At 60.0% G+C, this 22408-nt stretch overlaps 2 protein-coding genes across 7 annotated transcripts in view; one reads left to right on the top strand and one right to left on the bottom strand.

Annotated features, from left to right (window-relative positions):
* The window catches only part of BICDL1 (BICD family like cargo adaptor 1), a 77755-nt gene extending 75832 nt beyond the window's left edge, over positions 1 to 1923 (top strand). For 4 of the 5 annotated variants that reach the window (XM_043439198.1, XM_043439221.1, XM_043439230.1 and 1 more), the window contains one exon: positions 1747 to 1923. In XM_043439198.1, coding sequence (XP_043295133.1) covers positions 1747 to 1908 — 162 coding nt within the window. In that variant the 3' untranslated portion in view covers positions 1909 to 1923. The remainder of the gene's footprint in view (positions 1 to 1746) is intronic. The other variant, XR_006263935.1, reaches the window with a different exon arrangement.
* A 1758-nt stretch (positions 1924 to 3681) lies between these two features.
* RAB35 (RAB35, member RAS oncogene family) lies at positions 3682 to 21154 on the bottom strand. Of its 2 annotated transcripts, XM_043439246.1 has the most exons (6): positions 20901 to 21141; positions 15572 to 15622; positions 11988 to 12111; positions 7116 to 7240; positions 6916 to 7040; positions 3682 to 5914 (listed from the first exon to the last, which is right to left on the bottom strand). In XM_043439246.1, the coding sequence occupies exons 1-6, from the start codon at positions 20950 to 20952 to the stop codon at positions 5786 to 5788; spliced, it is 606 nt and encodes a 201-aa protein (XP_043295181.1). In that variant the 5' UTR covers positions 20953 to 21141; the 3' UTR covers positions 3682 to 5785. The 2 variants fall into 2 exon arrangements, with proteins under 2 accessions (XP_043295181.1, XP_043295192.1); XM_043439257.1 differs by lacking the exon at positions 6916 to 7040 and having other exon boundaries at positions 5808 to 5914; positions 20901 to 21154.
* Positions 21155 to 22408: the final 1254 nt, after the last annotated feature.

The following is a 22408-nucleotide window of genomic DNA, read 5'->3' as shown; positions in this document are numbered from 1 at the left end:
TGTCGTGTGTGTCGGTGCTGGCGTCGTCTCGTCCGTGTGCCATGCCATCGCGCCCGGCCTCCCCCTCCCTCCACCGTCACGTCTGTGAGCGTGAGCGCGGCAGCACGTGGCCCGGTCCCCACAGGCTGACCCGCCGACGCTGGTTTGTTGGTTCCATCGCCTCACAAATGGGCTGTTTTATGGACGTGACCCAGCATGGAGTTCGAGCAGCTTGTGTGTCTGTCGAGTTTTGATGTGATAGATTTCATGGAATTACTTTGCTGAATCTTACAGTATAAAAAAATGCAGTTTGCAATGTACCAGAAAAAACATTAGCAGCTTTGAAAGGGTTTCTCTCGGAAGGACCCTGTGACGTTCCTAAAGTTGCATTTAACATAGATCTTATGGCGCACGTCCCAAGAACAGAGCACTGGGCCGAGGATTTGACACTGGGACCTTCAGAGTGAGGACCGTGTCACTTGATGAGGAGGGGGTGTAGGTAGGAAGCTGTATGTGAAGAAGGGGGGAGGGGAGGAAGGCAGGAGAGCAGGACATGAGCGAGGGGTCTGCCTGCCGCCACCTGGTGACACGCTTAGGAAAAGTCCCCAAGTTTCACATGGAAACTTGCAGACATCTGAGTGACTGCGAGCTTAGGTGTGTGGGAGGTGATGGACAAGCTGGTCAGCCAGCAGCCCAGCCGGCCCTCTTCCTGTGCTCACCGAGGGAGCGGCTGCCCCAGTCTCAGGAGTGCCCGCCACGTGCGGCCTCCGCGTCTCTGCGCGTGCACACGGCAGCTGACTCGCTCCAGTGTTCAGCCCGCGGCTCGGTCTTTTCACCAGGACATCGCAGAGCCCACCCCACAACGCCCGGCTTTAGGGTAAAGCAGCTGGGCCAACGCTTGTGTTCCCGGCTGATGTTAGAAAGGGCTGCTTGTTTCTAAACCTGGACTTTTCATGGTCTGTTAACGGCAGGACGCCTCTGTCCCGCACAGACTCAGTCCAGCGAGGAGAGCGGAGCCGCTCTGTTCAGCAGCGGCCGTGGGGTAAGAGCTGGTTCTGGGAGGTGAAATCATCTCCTTTGCAGCGTTAGCTCACTGGAGGGAGAGGCGCAGCCTCACTGGGGAAGCGCCTAGGATGGAGCACGACAAGCCTCGAACATGGCGCCGCCCCAGCCTCCACCAAACAGGGGCCCCATCCGTGGGGGCCGAGCGTGGATGGTGGTCAGAGGAGGCACCCGGGAGCCTTGACCGTGCATGTGGGCCTGCCAGGGGCACATGGGCACTGGCAGCTCAGGCTGGTAGGAGCCTGAAGGGGGCAGAGGGGCGAGAAAAGCCCCGAGGCCAGGCCGTGAGGCTGGAGGGCTGGCAGGCCGAGGCCACCCTGGGGCTGCGGGAGGGGGACCAGGTGAGGGGGGCGCACTCGGCCCCCAGACACACAGGAAGCAGGGTCGAGGGGCCGCCCGCAGGCTGAGCAGGGCTCGGGGCGACAGACGGGCACCCACGGCGGCCGCTCCCGGGGCAACAGACACACACCTGGTCCTGGGTCGGCCCGGGAGTAACACCGCGCAGCCAACCAAGCCCCGGGAGACCGGGAGGGCGGGCTGCCGCGTCCCCGCTCGGTGCTTCTTGGTCTCGGGTCAGGGCAGCCGTGGCCGCAGGCGCTCGCTCACGTCCCCCTCCATCCTCTCCTCTTGTGCTGCCCCGATCCGCTGCCTCCCCGGCCCGTCCCGCGCCGGCTCAGCATCCTTACCCCACCCGTCTGCCCGCAGGATGACATGCACAGGGTCATTGACCGGCAGCTGATGGACACACACCTGAAGGAACGGAGCCGGCCTGCTGCCACCCCCTCCCGGGCCCCAGGCCTGGGGCGTGGGGACGAGCCCAGCACCGCTGAAGGCAAACGGCTCTTCTCGTTCTTCAGGAAGATTTAAGCCCGGAGGAGTCAGGCCAGCGAGGACGGGCACACTGACGCCGACTCAAATGGGGGTGTGGGCCAGGGCCCAGGGCAGCACGTGCGCCCGCCAGTCCTGCTGCGCTGGGCCGGGCTCAGCGGCCGCACTGCCTACTCGCCCAGGGGCCACATCCTCAGGAGGCTCCACCGCCTCTGAAGGCGGCTCTCACCGGGGCAGCCCGAGCCGTGTCCCCACTGCCGGGCCCGCCCAGGGGTCCACCACTGCGGAGCGGGGCTCAGGCTGCTTCCAGAGCGGCTGCCGTGCCCGGCTCCAGGCACCGCTGCCCTTCTGCTCTGGGCGGGGAGAGAAGCGGAGGCCCTTTCTGCACACCCGAGGCCCCAGCTGCCCGCTGCGGGAGCCTCGTCCTGCTGGGCACCAGGCACTGGGCCTGGACCCTGTCCTCCCACAGCCCCGGCCCAGGAGGCAGCCCCTCACCCGCATGCATGCGCCTCCGGGCCCGGAGCCCCAGCCTATGGGCCTGATGGCCGGCCCTTCTGGCCACAGCGGGCCCGGCCGTGGCTTAGGCTGCCCCCAGCCTCAGAGGAAGCAGGGCCTCCTCCCCACGCTCTGCTGCAGGCCTTGCTCCTTGGCAGGGCCCTCTGCCGGCTCAGCCCTCTCCCCTTCCTGGCGCTGGGCAGAGGGCCCCCCGGCCCCCCACATACACAAGTTCTCGGCTCGGCCGAGCACGTCCAGGCCACAGGACGGCTCCACAGGGGTCTGCGCTCAGCCACGCCGCCAGGCAGCGTCAATTCCACAGGGTGGACGCCTCCAGAAACTGCCCACCAGGCCCATGGGAGGTCACCCCAGCAACCTCCCACTCCTGCTCGTCCTCAGCAACTGCTTCACCTTCTCTGCTGAGGCCCCGACTCGGACTCAGAGGCACCGGGCTGAGGCCGCCCTCAAGCTGCTTTACAAGGATCATCTCCCTCCCTCACGGGGAAAGCACAGCAGGGATGCGTGGAAAGAATGTACCTACAGATATGTACAGACACAGTGCTGCACACACAGCGCTGTAATTTTGTATGTAGCAACCATGTAAATACATGTATGGATTTTATAACATACATATTATATATGAATCTATAAAGGCATATTTTTAGAAAAACAGCACACCACTGCTTCTTTTGAAAATAGTCTAAGAATAAAATGAATTTCTACAGAGTTTCCTGCCTCAGTCACTGGGAACCTGGGGTGGTGTCTGGGCAGAAGGCAGTGTACAACTTCGATCCGCTGGCTGGTTATGTAAAGGCAGAGTACCCCACACACCTGGGAGGTCACCTCATATGTTGGTGCCAAGTCAGTGGATTCAGCCCAGAAGAGGCACACACACCCCCCACCCGGAGGGTGAAGGCAGGCATCAGTGACAGTTTTGTGAGCCGTGACCCAAGGGGCCATGTCCACCCCGGCCCCGGGCTCCCAGCCAGCACTACAGCTGCCTGGCTCCAGGCGGGCAGGCCCAACAGCTCGGCATAACCTCGAGGTAGAGAGAGGTTACTATAGGCACATCCGTCCAGAAGAAACACGGCACTTTCCCTGGCGTCTTACCGTGTGTGCTGCAGTCAGGGGGGAGCTCAACCTGGACCCACCTTTTGCAGACAGAGCCACTCTGGCTTCTGAAAGTGTCCCTGGGCCTTGGCGGACACTTGTGCGGGACTCAGACCAGAACAGGCAAGGGCTGGATGCAACGGGTGGGGAGCATCCAGGCCCACCCGGGGCACAGCTGGAGGAGAGCAAACAGACCCTGCAAGAAAATTTGGCAGCTTGAACCTTTATTTTTAGTATTTTTTTTTAAAAAGCATAATTAGAAACTTTCAATACAGAAATAATCCTAGCAAACCATTTAAAAGTGTTGTTGTTTGACAGCAAGTTCACATCAGGTCCACCAGGACGCCGGTCCAGCCCTGAGTCCCCACCCCCCCACCCCCCATTCATGCGTGAGACACTCCTCGGACGGGCACGCTGCCATCACCGAATCTCCCCCCACCTGGGTCTGGGTGTCCAGCAGCCGGAAACCACGGAGGCTTCTCGCCCGCACTGGAAACTTGCAGGCCCCCCACCTTATTGCCTAAATCTGCGAGCTCTGCCACACCGGCGTCACCTGGACGCTCAGGGCCGAGCCCCGAGTCTCCACATCCTCCAGGGACCCAGGGTGGCTGGGACAGTCCTGAGGATGGAGACCGCGCTATGGCCCCACGCACCCAATCCGACAGGGCTGCCTACTGCCAGCCCCCAGCCCTGCCTCCCCAGGCCCGGAGCACCCCCACCTCGTCCCATGGCTCCAGAGTGAGGAAAGTCTGTCACCCAGAACCGCGGGCTTTCAGCAGTCTGGGGGAAGTGGAAAGACAGGTCAGAAGAAACCCCCCGTTTTTATTGATTAAAAACCCATCAACAGTGACATGGGAAATCTGCAGTGAATCTGTGATGTGATTGTCCAATCAGGGCTTGACCTGGAAATCGCTTAGGAAAGGAAATCTAATAAAACACATCATGGTGCTAAAATAAATTATTCCCAGGTTACATGATCTTTCAAGGGAAAGGTGAGTGAAGTGTCTCAAGGGGGAGAGGGAGTGACCGTAATGACGTGCAGCAGACCCTGGTCATTCCTCCAAGGGCACCAGGGGGAGTCACGGCTGGCACCCAGCCCAGGCGGCCACTCCTTACCACCCGCCAAGAAATTCTCATGCTGCCTTTGTACTAAAACAGTCCTGTCAGGGACCCAAGGCTGCCTGCATCCATCTCAGAGGCACCATCCCCAGGGCCCAGCAGCCCGACACCCGCTCCCCATACTGAGGAGTGCCGGGTGCTCACTGGAGACCCAGGACTCCAAGGGAGGCCCCTCCTTTCCCATCAACAAATGGCCAGAAAGGCAGAGCTTCTCGGCCAGGAGCCCAGCTCCGCGGTGACAGGAAGCCATTCGTTTTTTCTAAAAACACTGGACCCAGAGTGGGGAGGCCGCAACTTTTGCTGCTGTGCCAACCAAACCTCAGGAAGAGAAAAAAAAGTATAAGGAACTTAATTCATTTGATTTGGCTTCACTTTTATCTGTTAAAATGACGCTCCTTAGCAGCCCCCCCACCGGCAAGCCCATCCGTGCACGAACACACCCCTACCTTTCTGTTGGAACCCAAACAGGTTGGTATATATAAGTCAGAAGCCATAGCTCCCCTGGGTTGTAGCTGAGGTGTCTGGAAGGCAGGACAAGAAATCTGTGGGCCAAAGGGCAGGAGTGATCCCTCCTCTGGAAGTGAAGGGCCAGGCCTCCAGGGGGACCCCCGGCCCACCTCAAGGCGGGATCCCCCAGCTGCCGGCGGTGACAGGCAGGATGGGGAGGGGCAGGGACGGGCCCTCCATGCGGGGAAGACGCCGACGCCTGCGAGAGGGAACGAGTCCCGTGGAGCCCACGGCACCAGCCCAAGTTGGCAAAAGGTACGTGTTCTAGAATGTGATCCTGTCCTCTCTGGAAGCTGCTGGCGGTAAGTTGGGGTGGGGTGGGGAGGGGAGGGGGTGTCGCAGCAGGCTGGCACGAAGGAGGCAAAAGCCGGAGCAGGACGAGGGCGGCGCGCTGGTTAAAGCGATATACACTATGTACAGACTCCGGTTAATCAGTCCGCTCGGCTGGCAGCGTCCTCGCCGGGGGCAGGGGCGCCGGAAGGGAAGGGCAGGCCGTCCCACACCTTCTTGGCACTCGAGGGGGCGGGGAGGAAGTCCCAACGGCGCCTCCCGGCACCTCCCGGTACAAAAACGTGGAGAGAATTCTTTAAATAACAGCACGGAACTGAGACTGTCCCCCAGGAGGAGCCCCCGGCCCGGGGCGGGGGCGCGGCCGCAGCGCAGTCTCTGCAGGGGGCTGGGGGCATTAGCAGCAGCGTTTCTTCCGTTTACTGTTCTTCGTGAGCTTCACCACGTCGTTCTGTTGCTGCTGCTGCTGTTTCGCCAGGTTGTCCTTCTTTGCCCGGAGGACCAGTTCTGTGATGCAGTTGAACATCTGTGAGGGTGAAGGAGGCAGGGCGGCCTCAGAGCCGGGAGGAGGCCCTGTCACAGCTGCGCCCCCTCCCGCCTCCCCGGGGCCAGCCTTCCAGTCCACTGGGGGCTGTTTCTGCACATCTGTCTTCAAGCCCATCTTGAAGGAGGCAGTGAACGACAGAGGTCAGAAAGGAAAAGCATCAAAGACCTCTGAGCTGTGTCTCGGGGAAGTCAGCCTCAGGGATTCTCCAGCCTTTCTGTGAAAGGATAAAGAGCTCCTTTCCTTCGGCTGACACCTCGGATGACACAAATAAAGTTGCCCCTGCACTGATGACGAACCAGAAACAGCCAGAGGCTGCCCACTCCACACTACCTCACCACACGTCCCGCTGAGAACCTTCCCCAGACCACGCAAGACCACCCCCAGCTCGCTCCACTCCCGGGGAAGGAATCAAGGACAACCTAGGGGGCAGGGCTCACCCCACCCCAACCTACACGAGAACAGGGGAACCTGGAAAGGGCTCAGGGCCCCACCACAGGCCCCAGTGGAAAGGCCCACGGTGTGACCCCAGCCGGACACAGTGGGGGATCAGCCTCCCGGACCTCTGGGCTCCAACCCCACTGGCAGGACCCTCCCCAAGGCTCCCAAGTGCTTCCAGCAGCCCCAGCACAAGCGGCACTCAGCCCGCCTGGGGTGTGCTCGGGCTGGCCTGGACACCCACCCGAGCTCTGCAGGCCAAGGTCCAGGGAAAGAAAGCCAGAGACCGGGAGAGGGAACAGTGGGGGGTGGGGAGGACCGAGCAGACCGCGCCCGCCTGTGGGGGCAGGCCCACATTTGAGGCAGCCTCTCCCTCAGGACTGCTGAGGTGCGAGGTGGCCCCGGCAGGGGGATGCCCGGGCGCAGAGCCTGGCACACACAGCAGGCACTCCATCAGTGGCCGCTTCAACGATGCTGTCTGTCGGCTACCCGGGCGCCCCAGGGGGCTGTGCCTGCGCCCCCATCCCTTCCGGCGCAGGCCTCACCTCTTCCACGTTGACATTCTCCTTGGCACTGGTCTCAAACAACTGGATCCCCATCTGCCCAGCGAACTTGTAGGCGTCTTCCGTCTCCACCACCTTGCGCTCGGGGTCGTCGTTCTTATTTCCCACTGGAAGGCAGGGCAGAGTCAGCCCGGGCCCCCAGCCCTGCTGTCCTCCGCCCCGCCCACTGCCCAGCGCCTCACCTAGGATCCGGCACACGTCGTCACAGTTCTGGTTGATTTCATGAAGCCATCGCTTCACGTTGACGAAGGATTCGGCGCTGGTGACGTCGTAGACCACGATGACCCCGTGGGTCCCCCGATAATACCTGTGGGACCAGGGTCGGTGTCAGAGCTGCGGCGTAACCAAGGGCAACTCCTTCGCAGGACCCACCAGCCCGAACGGACCGTGGGTGGGGAGGGCGAGGGGCTGGTGCATCCCCCCAGGCCCGGAGGCCTCAGCTGGACGTCGGGGCCTGGTCAGCACTGCCACTCACCCTGCTCCCCGGGCACGGTGCGTAGGGAGCACCTGGCCCTGCGGGGTCAGCCAGATTGTTCAGAGGCTGCGGACTGGCATGCGGACGGCATGAAACTTAAGTTCTTGTTTCTTTTTTCAAGTTCAGGCAATGGGGCCTTCCCTGATGGTTCAGCGCGCTAGATCCCACCAGCCGCAACTACGACCCCAGACTGCTACAACTAAAGGTCTCGTGCGCCGCAACCAAGACCTGGCATAGCCAGGTAAACAAGCACAAAAAGAAAATACTCAGGCAAGGTTTGCATTTGACAGCATATTATCACTGTGCTCTTTAACATCCAAGAAAGTTTTTCTGTCCTCAAATCTGTCTTAGTAAAATGCCATTTCAAGGACAGGCGCCACTTGTGAGGCCTGCCAAGGTCTGTTCACACCCTGGGGGATGGGCGGGCACCTGCCCTCCTGCCACTCCAGGCGCGTCCAGGCTGGGCCTGAGGTCAGCGGCAAGGGCTTCAGGAAGGAGGGGTTGCCTCAAAAGTTCAGGGGGACAGACGCGGAGCATGGGCCTCATGCTCTTCCAGAGAGCCAGCACTGACCCAGCGGCCAACACGTCACCTCACCCGGCACGCAGACACACTCACTCACAGGAGCCTCTGGGCGGGGGGGGGGGGCGGGGAAGACCCCCCTGCCCACAAGAGACGGGCTCAGGGGTGGACAGCAGCCTCCCCAAGCCAGCCCAAAGCGCCCCCACCTCCTGGGCCTGCAGGACAGCAGGCCCTCCCCGGTGGTGGTCCTGAGGCAACACAGGCCCCGCGAGGACGGAGCCGGCCGGGCCGCACGTGCACTGCGTTCTCAGCTGCCCGCCCAGCAGCGCTCTGGCACACTCCTCACAGCCCCATCACACGACAAAGTCAACCGAGCTCCATCTCTGAAAGGCGGTGTGGACCTGGGAAGGTTACTGCACGCACCTCATGGCGCCTTGGTTCCCTCAACTGTAAAATGGGGGTACCAGGATGTAACTCTGGGGGTGGCTGTATGACTAAGGCGATAATACATGTTTCCACAAGGGCCAGCTCTTATTATCATCACCATTAACAGTCCTTCAGCGACACTCCGGGCCCCACACACAGGCGGAAGAAAACCAAGGGCACTGAGGGCGGCTCCCTCGGGCTGGCCACCAAGGCGGCAAGAGCTGCCCGCTCTCCACCGACACCCCAGCTCACGTCCCCCGGCGCTTCACCTGCCCACAGCTCTGCCTTCCTGGGGACAAAGCCCTGTCCTGGGCAGCCTGAACAATCGAGCCATCCACACCCTGCCCCCCTTCCCTGCCGATCATCACCTGGGGGTCGCCCACCTGAGCAGGTGCAGGAGAGCAAGCCAGGAAACGGGGAGAGGAGGGAGACAACTGTCCCCTGCCAGCAACAGACATGCCAACAGCGGACTGCGCTTCCCAACCGAAGATGTCGAGAAACGGCGGAGGGAGGGCCAGTCTGGGACTCGGGGCTCGGGCCTCCCATTCCTCCACCATCGGGCACCACGTCCACATGCCACAGCTTGGCTCTGTGCCAACACGACCGCGAGGCTCGCCGCTCACCCGCTACCACAGACAGGAGGCCACCACATCCCCACGAGGACAGGAGGCTGGGTGAAGGAGCTGCTGGAAGCCACGGCCTCTCCTACCACCACCCGACCTGCGCCCCCAGCCCCACCGCTTGGGGTCAGCAAACCCCAGCTGCCACAGGCAAGAATTGGTGAGGGGACAACAGGGCGTTCGTTCTCAACAGGTGGACAGGATGCAGTTTTAGTTTCTCTTTTAGAGCCCTGAATCAGAAAGGGCCACGCTATTGCCCCCAGACTGCCCCACCCCTGACCTCTTCCCAGCTCCTTCCCTCAGCAACACCCACCCCCCCAGTGCAGCGCACCCCTCCCCCAGCCTCCTGGGACAAACCCAGCTTGCCCTCAGGCGGCTAAGGAACTCCAATTCCCCCAAAGGATGAAGGAGGCAGCTCAGCCCCTTCCTGCTGCCCTGGAGGGAGCTGACCCCAGCCTGCTGCCCGGCCTGGAGCATCTCTTGTGGCCACAGGCCCAGCGTCCTGGGCTGGTTTTAACTCACAGGAGCCACCACAGCATCTGCCGCTGGCGCAGCCCTGGTCCCTGGGGGTGGGGGGCCAGCAGAGGGCAGGGCCGTGGACCCATTAAAGTGCGGGTCCCCAACCTCCGGGTCGCGGACCAGCACCTCCTGTCAGATCAGAGGCGGCATCAGATTAGAAATAAAGAGCACAGTAAACGTCACGTGCAGCACTTCCCTACTGGTCCAGTGGCTAAGACTGTGTTCCCAATGCAGGAGGCCCGGGTTCGATCCCCGGTTGGGGAACTGGATCTCACATGCCACAATTGAGAGTTCGAATGCCTCAGTGAAGACCCAACACGGCCAAATAAATAAATAAATTTAAAAAGTATATGTCACATGCTTGAACCATCCCCAGGCCATCCCCCCCACCCCCAGACTGAGGAAGAACCATCTTCCATGAAATTGGTTGCTGGTGCCAAAACGGCTGGGGCACAGCTGAGTTAAACTCAAGAGCCTTGGCATCAGGCAGACCTCAATTCAACTCCTGCCTAACTGACCAAGTCAGGTCCCTCCACCTTCTGTGGGCCTCAGTTTTCTTGTCCGTATACTGGAGAGAATCACAGGACTTTTTACCGGGATTAACCGAGATGAGGCAGCCACAGTCCCTGGCAACAGTCCTGGCCTAGAGGAGGACCCCTGGTCAGTGCCCACACCTCGCGACACATCCAGGCCTGGAAGCCTGGGCGGCCCAAGCTCACGGCGCCCGACTACCCCGAGAGCCTCGACTCCAGCTGCCCCTCAGCTCGGGCCTCGCCGGCAGCCGCTGACACCAAGGGGCTCAGGCAGCTCATCAGAGGTGGCTGCAGAGACCTGCCCTGCGAAGCCCCCGGGCTCTCGGGGAGGCGCGAACCACAGCGCGCGTGCTCATCTCGGGGCCGGCCCGGTGACCGGACCCCCTCCTGCTCCAGGGCGGCTCAGGCTCCGGCCCCCAAGCCCCCTTCACCAGCCCACCCGGCTGGCACCCCCGGTTCCCCCGCACTCCCAGCCACCACCCTGGGGGTCTTCACCCCCACACCTCGCACCCCTGGGATGCTCGGCAGCCCCGATGGGCGGCCAGCCTGGGGGCCGCCCACCTCCACCCCACAGGGAGGAGAGGGACCTTGGTGGCACCTCCCCGAAAGCCCCTCACACAGGACCCGCTGCGGGAGGCAGAGGAGAGGCCCGGGCCTGGGCCCGGCTTCTACTCTGCACACACCCCTCAGACGCTCCCTCGTCTGTAAAGGCGATGAGAACACCAACTGCAGGGGGCTCCACGGAGACTTCCAAGTGCAGCCCAAGCACCCGGGACCTGGCGTTACTGCAAACCCTGCAAACCCCGAAGACAAGCCCCCTGGGAAACTAGAGAACAGAGACTTTAAGCAACTTGCCCAAGGTCACACAGGGAGCAGAAATGTAAATTCCGAACCGCCTGCCTTCAAAGCCCTGCTCTTTCCCGGAACCTGTTCCAGTAACAGCCCAAGAAGTGAGCCACTCCACAGGACCCTGCAGTCTGGTGCTCCAGCCAGGTTTCCTCCCGTTCACAGCGGAGAACACAAAGGAGGGCGACCCGGGTCTGCCAGTCGCTCAGTCACGTCCGACTCTGCGACCCCATGGACTGTAACCCGCCAGGCTCCTCTGTCCCTGGGATTTCCCAGGCAAGAATACACGAGTGGGTTGCCATCTCCTCCTCCAGGGGATCTTCCCGACCCAGGGACTGCACGAACCCAGGTCTCCTGCATTGCAGGCGGATTCTTTCCCATCTGAGCCAGCAGGGAAGACTCCAGGGTGCGCTGGGCCCCCAGTCAACAGCTTTGGGAGGCAGCGGGGGGCGGGCCGCCCAACAGCCTCCCACCTACCAGTGCTCCTTCAGGACCCCCAACAGAGAGACGCCCCCTCCACGTCGGGGTGGTGATGGAGCTGGCACCCCCAGCAGGCGAGCTGACACCAAACAAGAGTACCCTCGCTGCCCGAGCGTCTGACCGCCTGGTGAGGCCAGCACCGACAGTGTGACCCCATTTTAAAGACAAAGGAGGCACTTCCCTGGTGAACCAGTGGTTAAGGCTCTGCCTTCCAATCTAGGGGACGCGGGTTTGATCCCTGGTTGGGGAACTAAGATCCCATGTTCCATGAAGCTACAAGCACTGAGCCCACGCTCCACAGAAGGGGAAGCCCGAACACCACAACCAAGACCCAGCGCAGCCTAAATAAATAAATAAATACACAAATCTTAAAAAAAATAAAGACAAAGGAACCAGAGGCTCCGCTGACCGATGCACGCTGCCCTGCCAGCCCCAGAGGGAGGTGTGAGGCTGCTGCCTGCCACGGAGGGACCGCACGCGCCCCGCCGCGTCTCAGGGCTTCAGGGGAAGAGCCATACCCGGCCAGGAGCGCACCTCCCCACAGCCTCAGGGGCGCCCAGAGCCACTTCCCAACATCGGGGGCGGGTGGTCTAAGAAGGGGCAGGGGTGGAGCGGGCTGGGCCAGCCTGACTCACGTGGAGGTGATGGTGCGGAAGCGCTCCTGCCCGGCCGTGTCCCAGATCTGCAGCTTCACCTTCTCCCCGTTGATCTCCACAGTCCGAATCTTGAAATCCACTCCGATTGTGGTGATGTAACTGCCTGCACACACAGGGACATTAGCACGGCCCAGGGCGCCCTGGTCAGACTGCGTCCTCAACAGCCCAAGTAACCCTGGGCTCCACCCTGCCCAGCTCCTCCAAGTGCCTAGAGGACACAGCCCTGGACAAAAAAAGAGTCTGAGCCCCAAGGTGAGGGCAGGAGACAGGACACAATGAAACAAAGTGAGAAGACCACTTCAACAGCAATGAAGCCACCAAGGAAATGAGAGAGCAGGCCCTGACTGTGGAGGGAAATGCTCCACCAGAGTGGCCTGGGAACCGCGGGGGACCACAACACACTCTGGGTTTCTCTTTTCTACTCCATTCTAAACATTTTAAGTGACCCACAAAATTAACTTTCTAAAACATAAACAAGACATATACACACTGTTGTATACAAAATAGATAACTAATAAGGACCTACTGTATAGCACAGGGAATTCTACTCAGTACCCTGTAATGGCCTAGAAAAGAGTCTAAAGAAGAGTGGGTATATGTGTATATATGACTGATTAACTTTGCTGGACACCCGAAACTAACACAGCAATGTAAATCAACTGTAACCCAATTACACACACACACACACAGAGTCATGCCCTGCAATCTGAAAAACTGCTCCAGGCAGCAGAAACAGCAGTGTGTGTGTGTGTGTCTGTGTGTCTGTGTGTGTGTCTGTGTGTGTGTGTGTGTCTGTGTGTGTGTGTGTGTATCTGTGTGTGTGTGTGTCTGTGTGTGTGTGATGTGAGGTTGAGCACATGTAGGGACGCAGGCTGGAGTGGGGGCTCCAGGCCAGCTCCAGGCAGCAGAAACAGCAGTGTGTGTGTGTGTGTGTGTCTGTGTGTGTGTGTGTGTGTGTGTCTGTGTGTCTGTGTGTGTGTGTGTCTGTCTGTGTGTGTGTGATGTGAGGTTGAGCACATGTAGGGACGCAGGCTGGAGTGGGGGCTCCAGGCCAGCTCTCGGCTTTTGTGCCGTTTTCAGGAGCTTGGACTTTCTCTTGTGTGACAGGGAGGCATTGAAGGGTTTAACCTAAGCATGAGCGGCATTGTAAACAGCTCTCCAGGGGCATCTGTGTGAAAGATGGCGCTAGAGAGAATTTCTGGCGACAGAACAGTCTCATCCAGGCTCTCAAAGGCCCGAATGCTAGGAAGCAGGGGTCTGCAGCCTCCGGGATTTAATGCCTGATGATCTGAGGTGGAGTCGATGTCACAATAATAGGACAAAAGTGCACAATATGGATAATGCGCTTGAATCATCCTGAAACCCTAACCCCCACCGCACCCAGTCTGTGGGAAAACCGTCTTCCATAAGACTGGTCCCTGGTGCCCAAAACGCTGAGGACCGCTGCTAGGAGGAGCCCACATGCTCACCCCCTTCGGAGCTGCCAGGGTGACCCGGGGCTGCAGACACACACACCGACTGCATCAAGAGTGGAGAGTGGCCAGGAAGGACCAAAGCTCAAAGTCGGGCGGAGCTCAAGGAAGGCTCTGGGGCAGAAGTCACATTTGGGCCTGGACAGAAAGAACAGGTATAATTTCCAAGGCTGCGACCAGGCTGGGGAAGGACATCCTCGCCAGAGGAAAGGCCGGAGGCAGAAGCACGGAGACCAAGATGGCCTTGGCTCCACGGGGACTGGGTTCCGCTGAGGAGAGCGGCCCAGCACCCAGTGCCGTGGGCCCTTGAAACTCGGCTGACTACAGAGCGAGCGAGCGAGCTGGTGAAGACACAAAGGAGAACGAGAGACAGCAGGAGGAAGGAAGCTGGACAGGGGAGCTGAGGACACAGTATGAAGACCACCGGTTTTCATCGGGGGTTGGTTGAGGCCCCCCAACCCCGCCCCCCAGGATGCCTGGTGATGCCTGGAGACATTTTCATGTCACAGCTGGGTCGGGGGTGGAGGATGGGGGGCGCTCAGCACCCCTCTGCACACAGAACAGCCTCTACAACAAAGAACTGCAGGGCCCAGAGTGTCCGTGGTCCTAAAGCGGAGAGACCTTGCTATGAGCTCGGCTCACTTAAGAGAAGTCCGCTGAGGTTTTTAAACAGAAGAGACCCTGCCAGAGACAAGACGAATTCAGCAGCCTGACATGGGGTGGGCAGGAGCTACTGGGATGCCTCAGGTGAGAACCAACCACAGTCCGAGCTGGTAGTAAGAGTGGAGAGGAGACGGGCCGCAGCAGAGAGCCTTCTGAGAGCTCTGAGCTGACAGGGCAGAGGGGAAGGTTTCCCAGCACGGTGGCAAGTGCCCGCTGGCTAGCACTCCTGAAGAGCAAGGACAAACCAGCAATGTTTACTGAGAGCTTACTTAGTCCCGGGCCATCCTTGCAATAACTCTGCACGGCAGGGATGGTTATCAGCTCCTCTTTTAAAGATGAGTTGAACCTCAGTCACACTCACAGTGACGCAAAGAATACAACTCTTTCCAACGTCACACCACCACTGTCAGGAGAAACCCACCTCTCCCCTCAGAGAGAGGCGCCTGCCACATAACCACTTCCCTCCACGGCATAGAAGGGCATTCCTTCAGTCCTCGGTCAGAGAGGCCAGGCCAACCCGAAGCCTCTGCACTGAACCAATGAGCTTCCTGGTGGGCCACGTTTTCATTGGCGAAGCTCATTGGTTCAGTGCAGAGGCTTCGGGTTGGCCTGGCCTCTCTGACCGAGGACTGAAGCAATGAAAACGTGGCCCACCAGGATCGGGGACACAAGATCAAACGGGCAGCACCTTCTGCCCATCAGCTGAGCAAAACAAGAGACCACTGAAACCCAGCGGCGATCAGCACCGACAAGGGGCTCTTCTGAGCCCTTCAGCTTCGCACAGGTGTCAAAGGCCCATGGGCAGGGCCTGTGAAAACCTGAAGAGCACATACCCCCCGACCTCATAACTCTGCTTCTGTCCAGGAATAAACTCAGTGCCCTGAGAAATGCGGCACCATCTGAGACAGGCTGCCAGAAAGCATGCGCCCATCAAGAACACTGTTGGTGAACCACGTGCACCCCTGCACAGCCACTCGAAAGAACCACAGGGCCTCGTGTCGACGTGCAAGGACGACCCCCGACGAGCTGCGGGGAGGCCAGCGGCCGCCCAGCGCAGGTGGGGGTGAGGGGGAGACACCGAGTGCCAGTGCGGGCCCCACGGCAGGGTGGGGGGCCGGGAGCAGCGTTCCCTTTTCACGCTGTTGAGTCTTCCTGTTTGACTCTTTACAAAGCCATGTCCCAAGCGGCAGTTTTTTTTTTCTTTCTTTTTTCAATGTTGGGGCACAAAAAAAGACCCTGAGTAGAAAAATGATGGGCCTGCAATTGCTTTTTTTTTTTTAAGAAGATAGCTGGAGACTGACTACAGAGACTTCTAGCCTACTCGCCACGCCCCCCTTCCATCTGGTGAGGCAGAGACCAGGGTGTACTGGGGCCAGGGGAAAGGATTTAAAACCCAAACACCCAGCAGCACCCCAGGGGCACACTCACCTGAGAAAGTGTTGTCTGCGAAACGTAACAGTAAGCTGCTCTTGCCAACACCTGCAGGAGAGAGAGCAGGGGGTGAGAGGCGGCCTGGGTGTCTGCTCCAAGCCCGACCCCGCTTCAGGGAGACGGGCGGGGTTCCGGCTCTCCAGATGCACGACAGCACCCACCTCCCTCCCAGACAGCCTCCCACCGGAACACCTCTCCCCTTTCCACCTCTGACCTTGCCCCCAGGGTAAGCCCCAAGCTGCCCCCAAGCCAGAGACGAGAAAGGGGTCCATGCCCGGGTCCAGCAACCCCTCGAGGAGACCCAACAACAGGAATGAGGCTAAGGCCGACCCAGTGCTCCTGGCCCCCAGGTGTGTCCAGAACACCGTCCGGAGAAAACACATCATGTGCGGTCCTTCAGCTTGGTGAGACAAGGGGCTGCACGGCTGGTCTGTAGGCCAGGAGAGGGAGGCCAGACAACTCGAAGCCACTGCCGGCCACTCTCCCCCCGGCCGATGCCACTGGTGGGGAAGGGGCGTCCGCCTGACACTCCTCAGTCCGACAGCTCACAGTGCTCAGACCACTTCACTTACCACAGCCTCTCCTGTTCCAAGGACCGACAGAATCCTCGTAAGGATTGCTGCCATCCCATCAACATCCACCCCCGGCAGCATGAGCCCCCAGGGACACGTGTCCTGTCCCGTCCCCGCTGGGTCAGCCAAGCACGGCAGGAAGCCCGCACGCACACATGCCCGCGAGCCCAGCTGCATCTCTTAGGAGGAGGCACCTGAGGCTCCGAGAGCTACACGCTGGTCTCGGGGCCTCGGCAGGGCTGGGGGTGGGTGCTGGATCTGAGTCCTGCTGATACATGCTGCTCTGGGAGTCTTCCTGCATCTGCTTCAGGAAGTGGAATAATAAAAAGACCTGGGATTTCCCTGGTGGCCCAGGGGCTAAAACTCTGCAATCCCAATACAGGGTCCCCACAATACCCCCCTAGTTGGGGGTCCTACATACCCCAACTAAGACCCAGCACAGCCAAGTAAATAATATTTTAAATAAATAAAGAGACCCAAAGTGGCTGCTCTGTCTCATTCCTATTAAAGAGTTTTAGCAGCACTACTAAAAGCAAGGCCCGGGGTCTCAGACACCGCCCCTGCACACCCAGAGCAGAGCTAATTGTGAGTACATGTGTGTGTGTGTGTTCCCCAAACCCGCAGAAGGCGCGGCCTCTGCCCCTTCCCCAGCTGACCCAGGCATTCTCCCTGACCATCTCCTCTGGGGACCTCTCCCAGCGATGCCCAGAAGACCTGGTCGGCCTCACAGAGCGAGCCAGGCTCGGACCGTCCCGGAGGCAGGCTGGCGCCGCTCTGAGCACACAGGTGCCGCAGCCCCGGGCCGCCGCTCAGCGTCTGTGCGCGCAGGGCCCACTTCCTCATCGCTGCCCCCGCGAGGCTTCCTGCCGGCCGGGCCGAGGGCGAGAGCAGGTCCCGGGCCGGCCCCTCGCGGCGGCGCTCTGCCCCACGCCACCACCCCACGGGCCACCGGCTCCCTGCTTCCTCCCGGAGCCTCCTGGCCCGCTTACTCAGCGAAAACCTTGTGTCTGGGCCACAAGTTCCTGAGTTCCTCCAGGAAGGGGATCCCGCCTCACTCGCCCTGCACGGCCCTGGGGCTGGAAGCCGGGCCCAGCATTTAGTAGGCACCAACAGAACACTGTTCAGTGAACTTCTGACTAAACCAGGGCCGATCACAGTCGGCCATGCCACCTGACGCTATGGCTGCAGCAGGAAAAGAGCCCCAGCGCAAGTGATCAAACTTCGGCGGGGGGGGGCGGGGGGGGGGTAGCAGAAGCCTAAGGGATGGGGGTACGCCCTCTGCATGAAGCAGGAAAGCAGCAGCGTCCCCCCCAGCCTGGCCTTGGGGGTGTGGGAGGGGGAAGGGTGGGGCTTCATTCACCCCAAGCTCATCTGCAGAGCTGCTCAAAACCACTACAGTCACCACGTCAACTGCTGCTTCAGGCCGACACCCACCTCTGGCCTGGCTGGTCCCTCTGGAAGAAAGGGAAACCTACCCTGAGAAACGCGTTTCCTAAATGTCTCTGAAGAGGCAGCCTTGGGAACACACGCAGCACCCACAGAAGCAGGGAAGTGCACGGTGCCGATCGGCCTTCACCTCAGCCGAAGTCAACAGCCTCCCCACGGCCACCCTGGCCCATCACCCTCGACCCCGCAGGGAGTAGAAGCCCGGCCCCTGTTGCCTTCTGGAAGCGGGGAGACAGACTCATCCTGTAGAAAACGGACCCTCCACTCTCCGTCTCCACCAAAGCCCAGCCCTCCCCGCTCTGCCCCTCGTCCCGCACAGACGCTCTGTCCTCAGAAGCCTGCGCCGCAGGCCCCGCCGGGCTCCTCCATCTGCTCCAGCTCCTCCACTCCTCCTTGCTTCAGTTCTCGACTGCCGAAGACCCGAGAGCTTTGAGTAAGGTGTGCTCAGCTTTAATCCTGGCTCAGTAACTAACTCATTGTACAACCTCAGACAAGTCACTCCCCTCTCTGAGCCACAGTTCACTCAGCTGTGGACTCAGAGAGGCTTTAACTTGATCTCCAACACAGCCTGCAGGTTCTAAGAATGAGTCTGGTCAGCCCCCTGGACCGGACGAAATGCTGTTACAGAGCCAATGTCAGAAGCCCCTGAGAGACCGTGTACAACCTTGGGCACAGAAAAGAGATGCAAAAGCTGAGGGGATGTATTCCAGAAGCAAGTACAATGTGGCAGAGTGGGAAGAAGAGCTCTAGTTTTCTACAGAAAGACTAACATTCATCGAGGGCCTACTGTTTGCCAGGCCCGACACCAGCTGCTCACAACGCATCATGTGCATTAACTCCTGGTTTTGCCCTGGAGGAGGGCATGGCAACCCACTCCAGTGTTCTTGCCTGGAGAATCCCATGGACAGAGGAGCCTGGTGGGCTACAGTCCATGGGGTCGTAAAGAGTTTGACACAACTTAGCAACTAAACAACAAACAAGTTTATTATTAAACTATTTTGCTCTTTGTTGAAAAAACAACAACAACAAAAACTCCTGGCTCTACCTCTGAGGAGCCGTGCAACTTGGGCCAAGGCGACTAGTCAGCTACTCTGAGCCTTAGTTTCCATATTTAACAAACCACACAGGCAACAGGTAAGAACCAAATGAGAGAGTGTCTATGAAATCGTTTGAAAACCCTTAAGGAAGCATCACATAAGAAGCCAGATTGAGGGGAGGGCGAGACGCCAGTCTACCTTGCTCAGCTGCCAGAGCTTACCATGAACTTCCAAGGCTACCACCTCCCAACCTCATGACCACTGGGCGTTGAGTGTCAGCCCACTGTCAGGGAACGTTAAACTGCAAAGCCTACATCTCCTCTACTCAACACAGTCTACATGCTCAGACTAACCAGGGAGTCAGATCCATAAGTCAGATCACTTGACCCAGTGAGTCTTCTCCCACAACTAACTTCAGAGTGAAAAATCAATACACCAGCAGAATGTATGGTGAAAAAGAAGGCCCAAACCATGGCCTGGGTTTCACTGGGAAGAAGAACTGGGGAGAAGGTGCATCTTCTGGCTAAGCTTATGCTTTCCATTTCTGTGGGGCTACACGCAGGCCCCAGGCCTCTTGCAAAGGGATAGGGACCTTGAGCGTGGTAAGCTGACCTAAACTCCAAAAGGACAGAAATCACCTTGGTGCCAGCCCCTCCAGAACCGAGGTGAGGGCTGGGAACAAAGCTCGAAAGGCATAAGCGTGCCAGGACCCTGGGAAACGCCCAAGGCCGTGCTGGTCTCGAGGCTACACAGCTGGTCTGGGTTTCTCTCATTCACACCAAGAAGAATTCATGCTCCCCTGGCCACAGCTACTCTTCATCTCCCTCATTAGCCCTTAAACTTTTCTCCCTTCCATGGGCAACCACAGAAACCTCAGCCATCCTTCACCTGCTCCGAATCACCAGCCACGTCGCAATCCATCTCCACAGTGAGACCACAACCCACCCACTCGCCTGCTTCTGCCAGGGCCCTGACACAATGCTCCCACTTCAGAGCCTAACAACCCCTCAATTTGGTCCCCGCTTTCCCTAACAATCCATGGGCTCCACCACCGACCTGGCCTCTGCCTCCAGTCACATGATACCGTTGTCAGCACTCAACTCAGGTCTGGTCTGTAAATATGGCACGTTCCCAAGCCTCCCTCCCCATCGTAAAACCCCAGCACCTCAGCTATGCTCCTATAAACCTCCCAGGGCCTGCCTCCCTGACCTCTTGGTCACCCCATAAACCTGCTTACCTGCCACACTCCAAACACCTCTACAACCCTCCACCCTTTCTCAGAAACAAGCCTACCTTTTCTAAAGATGTTGGATATTCATTCATTCAATACATACATGCTAGGCACCGTCTGGGTGCCAGGCACTGGACAGGGACCTAGGAGCTCTCCAGGAGGGCACACTCTTTGTAATGTTGGCTGACCCACCTCCGGCTCTGTCCAGCAGACCAGTGTGCAACAGCAAACACACGGGGAGCGCTCACTATGTGCCCGGTTCTGCATACTTCGCATGCATTATCTCCTTGAACACTCCATCAGCCCAGCGAGGCGGATCCCACTATTGCTCCATTTTGCAGATGAAGACAGGGAACCCCACAGAGAGAATAATTCAGCAGGAATGTGCCAGACCCGGCGCGAAGTGCTTTACCTGTCTTACTTCATTTAAACTTCACAGGAATCCCATGAGGCAGGTTCTGAGATTACCGCGCCCCCCCTGCACCCACTTTCCCCAGGAAGAAACCCAGGCTTACAAACGCTACTGACAACCACACACCAGAAGCTCCCTTTCCGCCAGGTCCAGTGCGAAGCACTTTTCCAGCTTCATCTCACCCAAGACTCACGCACCACCCAGCGAGGTAAGTCCCCACCTCTCAGATGAGAGAACCGAGGTTCGGAAAGGCGAAAACAACTCGCCCAAGGTCAGGGTGAGGAAGCTGGTAGTCCCGAGACTCGAACCCGGCTCCCTCCAACTCCAGAGGATCGCGCGACTGGACCAAGGTCACACGTGGGGCAGAAGGGCCGGCGCGGCGAGCGGACCGGGAGCCTGGACCTGAGCCCTGAGCGCCCGGCCCCTCCGCTCCGCGGCCCCGCGCCCCGGCCTCACCCCGGCGCGCCCCGGAGCCCCTCCGCGCGCCCCTGGGGCCGCCCGGCCGCCCCGCCCGGCCGCCCGGCGCGGGCCGGCACCTCCCCGCCCGCCCGGCCGCCTGCCCTCCCCGAGGCCCCTGCGGGCCGCGCCCGGCAGGGCCCACGCCGCCTCCGGCCGCCGCGGCCCTCACCGCTGTCGCCGATGATGAGCAGCTTGAAGAGGTGGTCGTAGTCCCGGGCCATGGCGGGCGGGGGAGGCGCGCGCGCGCGCGAGGGCGGGCGGGCGGGCGGGGTCGGTGCTGGCCTCGGGATCCGCGGCTCCCTCCGGGCTGCTCCGGCAGCGGCGGATCCACTTCCCGAACAAACAGCCGGAACTGACAGAAACACCTCCCTCCGCTCCCCCTCCTCCTCCTCCTCCTCGGCAGCGGCCGCCGCTGCCGCCGCCTCGCTCCTTCCCGCCCCGCCCCGCCACTGCGCAGGCGCAGCGCCTGGCCGCGCCTCCGCGCAGCCGCAGTGGCGGCCGGCCGCGCCCTCTCGGCGCTCGCGCACGGCGCCTGCGCCCTGTTAGGGGCCCGCGGGCGCGGGCTGGTAGTGCCCGTCGCTCTTCGGCGACCGTCGCCGTCGCCGCCACCCGCCCGCCGTCCGCGGCCTGCTGCGCGGGAGACTCCGAGAGCGCACCTGCGGCCAGGCCCTAGCTGCAAGATTCCCGGAGTGCCGGGGGAGGCCGGCCGTGGCCCTGGGTGGACTTGCTGCTGCTGCTTCATCTTCAAGACCCGCAAGCGCTGCGGAGAGGGACCGACTGGCACGCAGCGACCGGGCGGGGCGGGGCTTACGCCAGGCTCCCGGCTCCTCGGGACTGGGGACTCGGGACACTCCGCCCCCATCTGCCTGGACGCCGCCTCCGAGGTGCTGGCTCCGGGCCCCCCGCCGTGTCCCGGGGCCCGTGGACTGGACGCCGAGGGCGGCTGGAGGCTGCGGGAGTTTTTACCGAACCGTGTGAGCAGTGTGGCTTTTGACGGCAGCGCTGGGGCAGAGTCACAGCCCAGCCCCGCGATCTCTTGGAGCCTGAGATGCCCCGTTGGTAAAGCGGGCCGAGAGGTTCCAGATTCCGAGTCCCTGCAACCTGACGCTGAGCCTGCGAGATGAATGGCCTGGTGTGTAAGATGCACCCTTGAGATCGATAACAGCAGCGCCCTCAGCTTCAGTTGCACCCCACCAACAGATAAAACTTCTGCAGATTGTGTGGTAGGAAGACCGGGGCTGCCGACGTTAAGCGGTATTCAGTTTATCATCAGCCCTAGGGTTTTGTTTTTGTTTTTTTCCGGGTTTAGAGTAAATTCCTGACTGCCCTAAAAATAGGTTGCGCCTACTGCCATCCTCGTTTGTAGAATTGCAGGGAGAAAACGTTACTGATGAGTTCTGTGTAGCTCCGTCCCTTTATAGTCAAGTACCTGCTAGATATTTCTTCTTATTTTCCCAAACTTATTTTGACTTTCTACAAAGTAATGCCTGTGGTGGTGGTGTTTTTTTTTTTTTTTTAATGTACAGAAGCTTACCAGAAAGTACAAGTTACCATTTTCCCCCTCAGACCCACCCCTCGTAGGTTACTAAGTTTCTTGATACCTTAAAATGGTTCACAAATATTTGAATGAATAAATGTCTTTCACTGAATTGTCTTTGCCTGTGGAACACACATGTA

Source organism: Cervus canadensis, chromosome 1 (genome assembly GCF_019320065.1).
Source record: "Cervus canadensis isolate Bull #8, Minnesota chromosome 1, ASM1932006v1, whole genome shotgun sequence".
NCBI lineage: Eukaryota > Metazoa > Chordata > Mammalia > Artiodactyla > Cervidae > Cervus > Cervus canadensis.
Note: the sequence above shows the minus strand (reverse complement) of the source record. Positions and strands in the feature narration are given on the sequence as shown.

What these genes read in the sequence shown, in the direction of transcription:
- RAB35 (XM_043439246.1), bottom strand. Translation starts at nt 20,952, where the DNA reads ATGGCCCGGGACTACGACCACCTCTTCAAGCTGCTCATCATCGGCGAC. An exon ending in CGCAGACAACACTTTCTCAG is followed by an intron (nt 12,112 to 15,571) that starts GTGAGTGTGCCC and finishes CTGTGTGTGCAG; the next exon opens with GCAGTTACATCACCACAATC. An exon ending in CGACGTGTGCCGGATCCTAG is followed by an intron (nt 7,041 to 7,115) that starts GTGAGGCGCTGG and finishes CCTGCCTTCCAG; the next exon opens with TGGGAAATAAGAACGACGAC.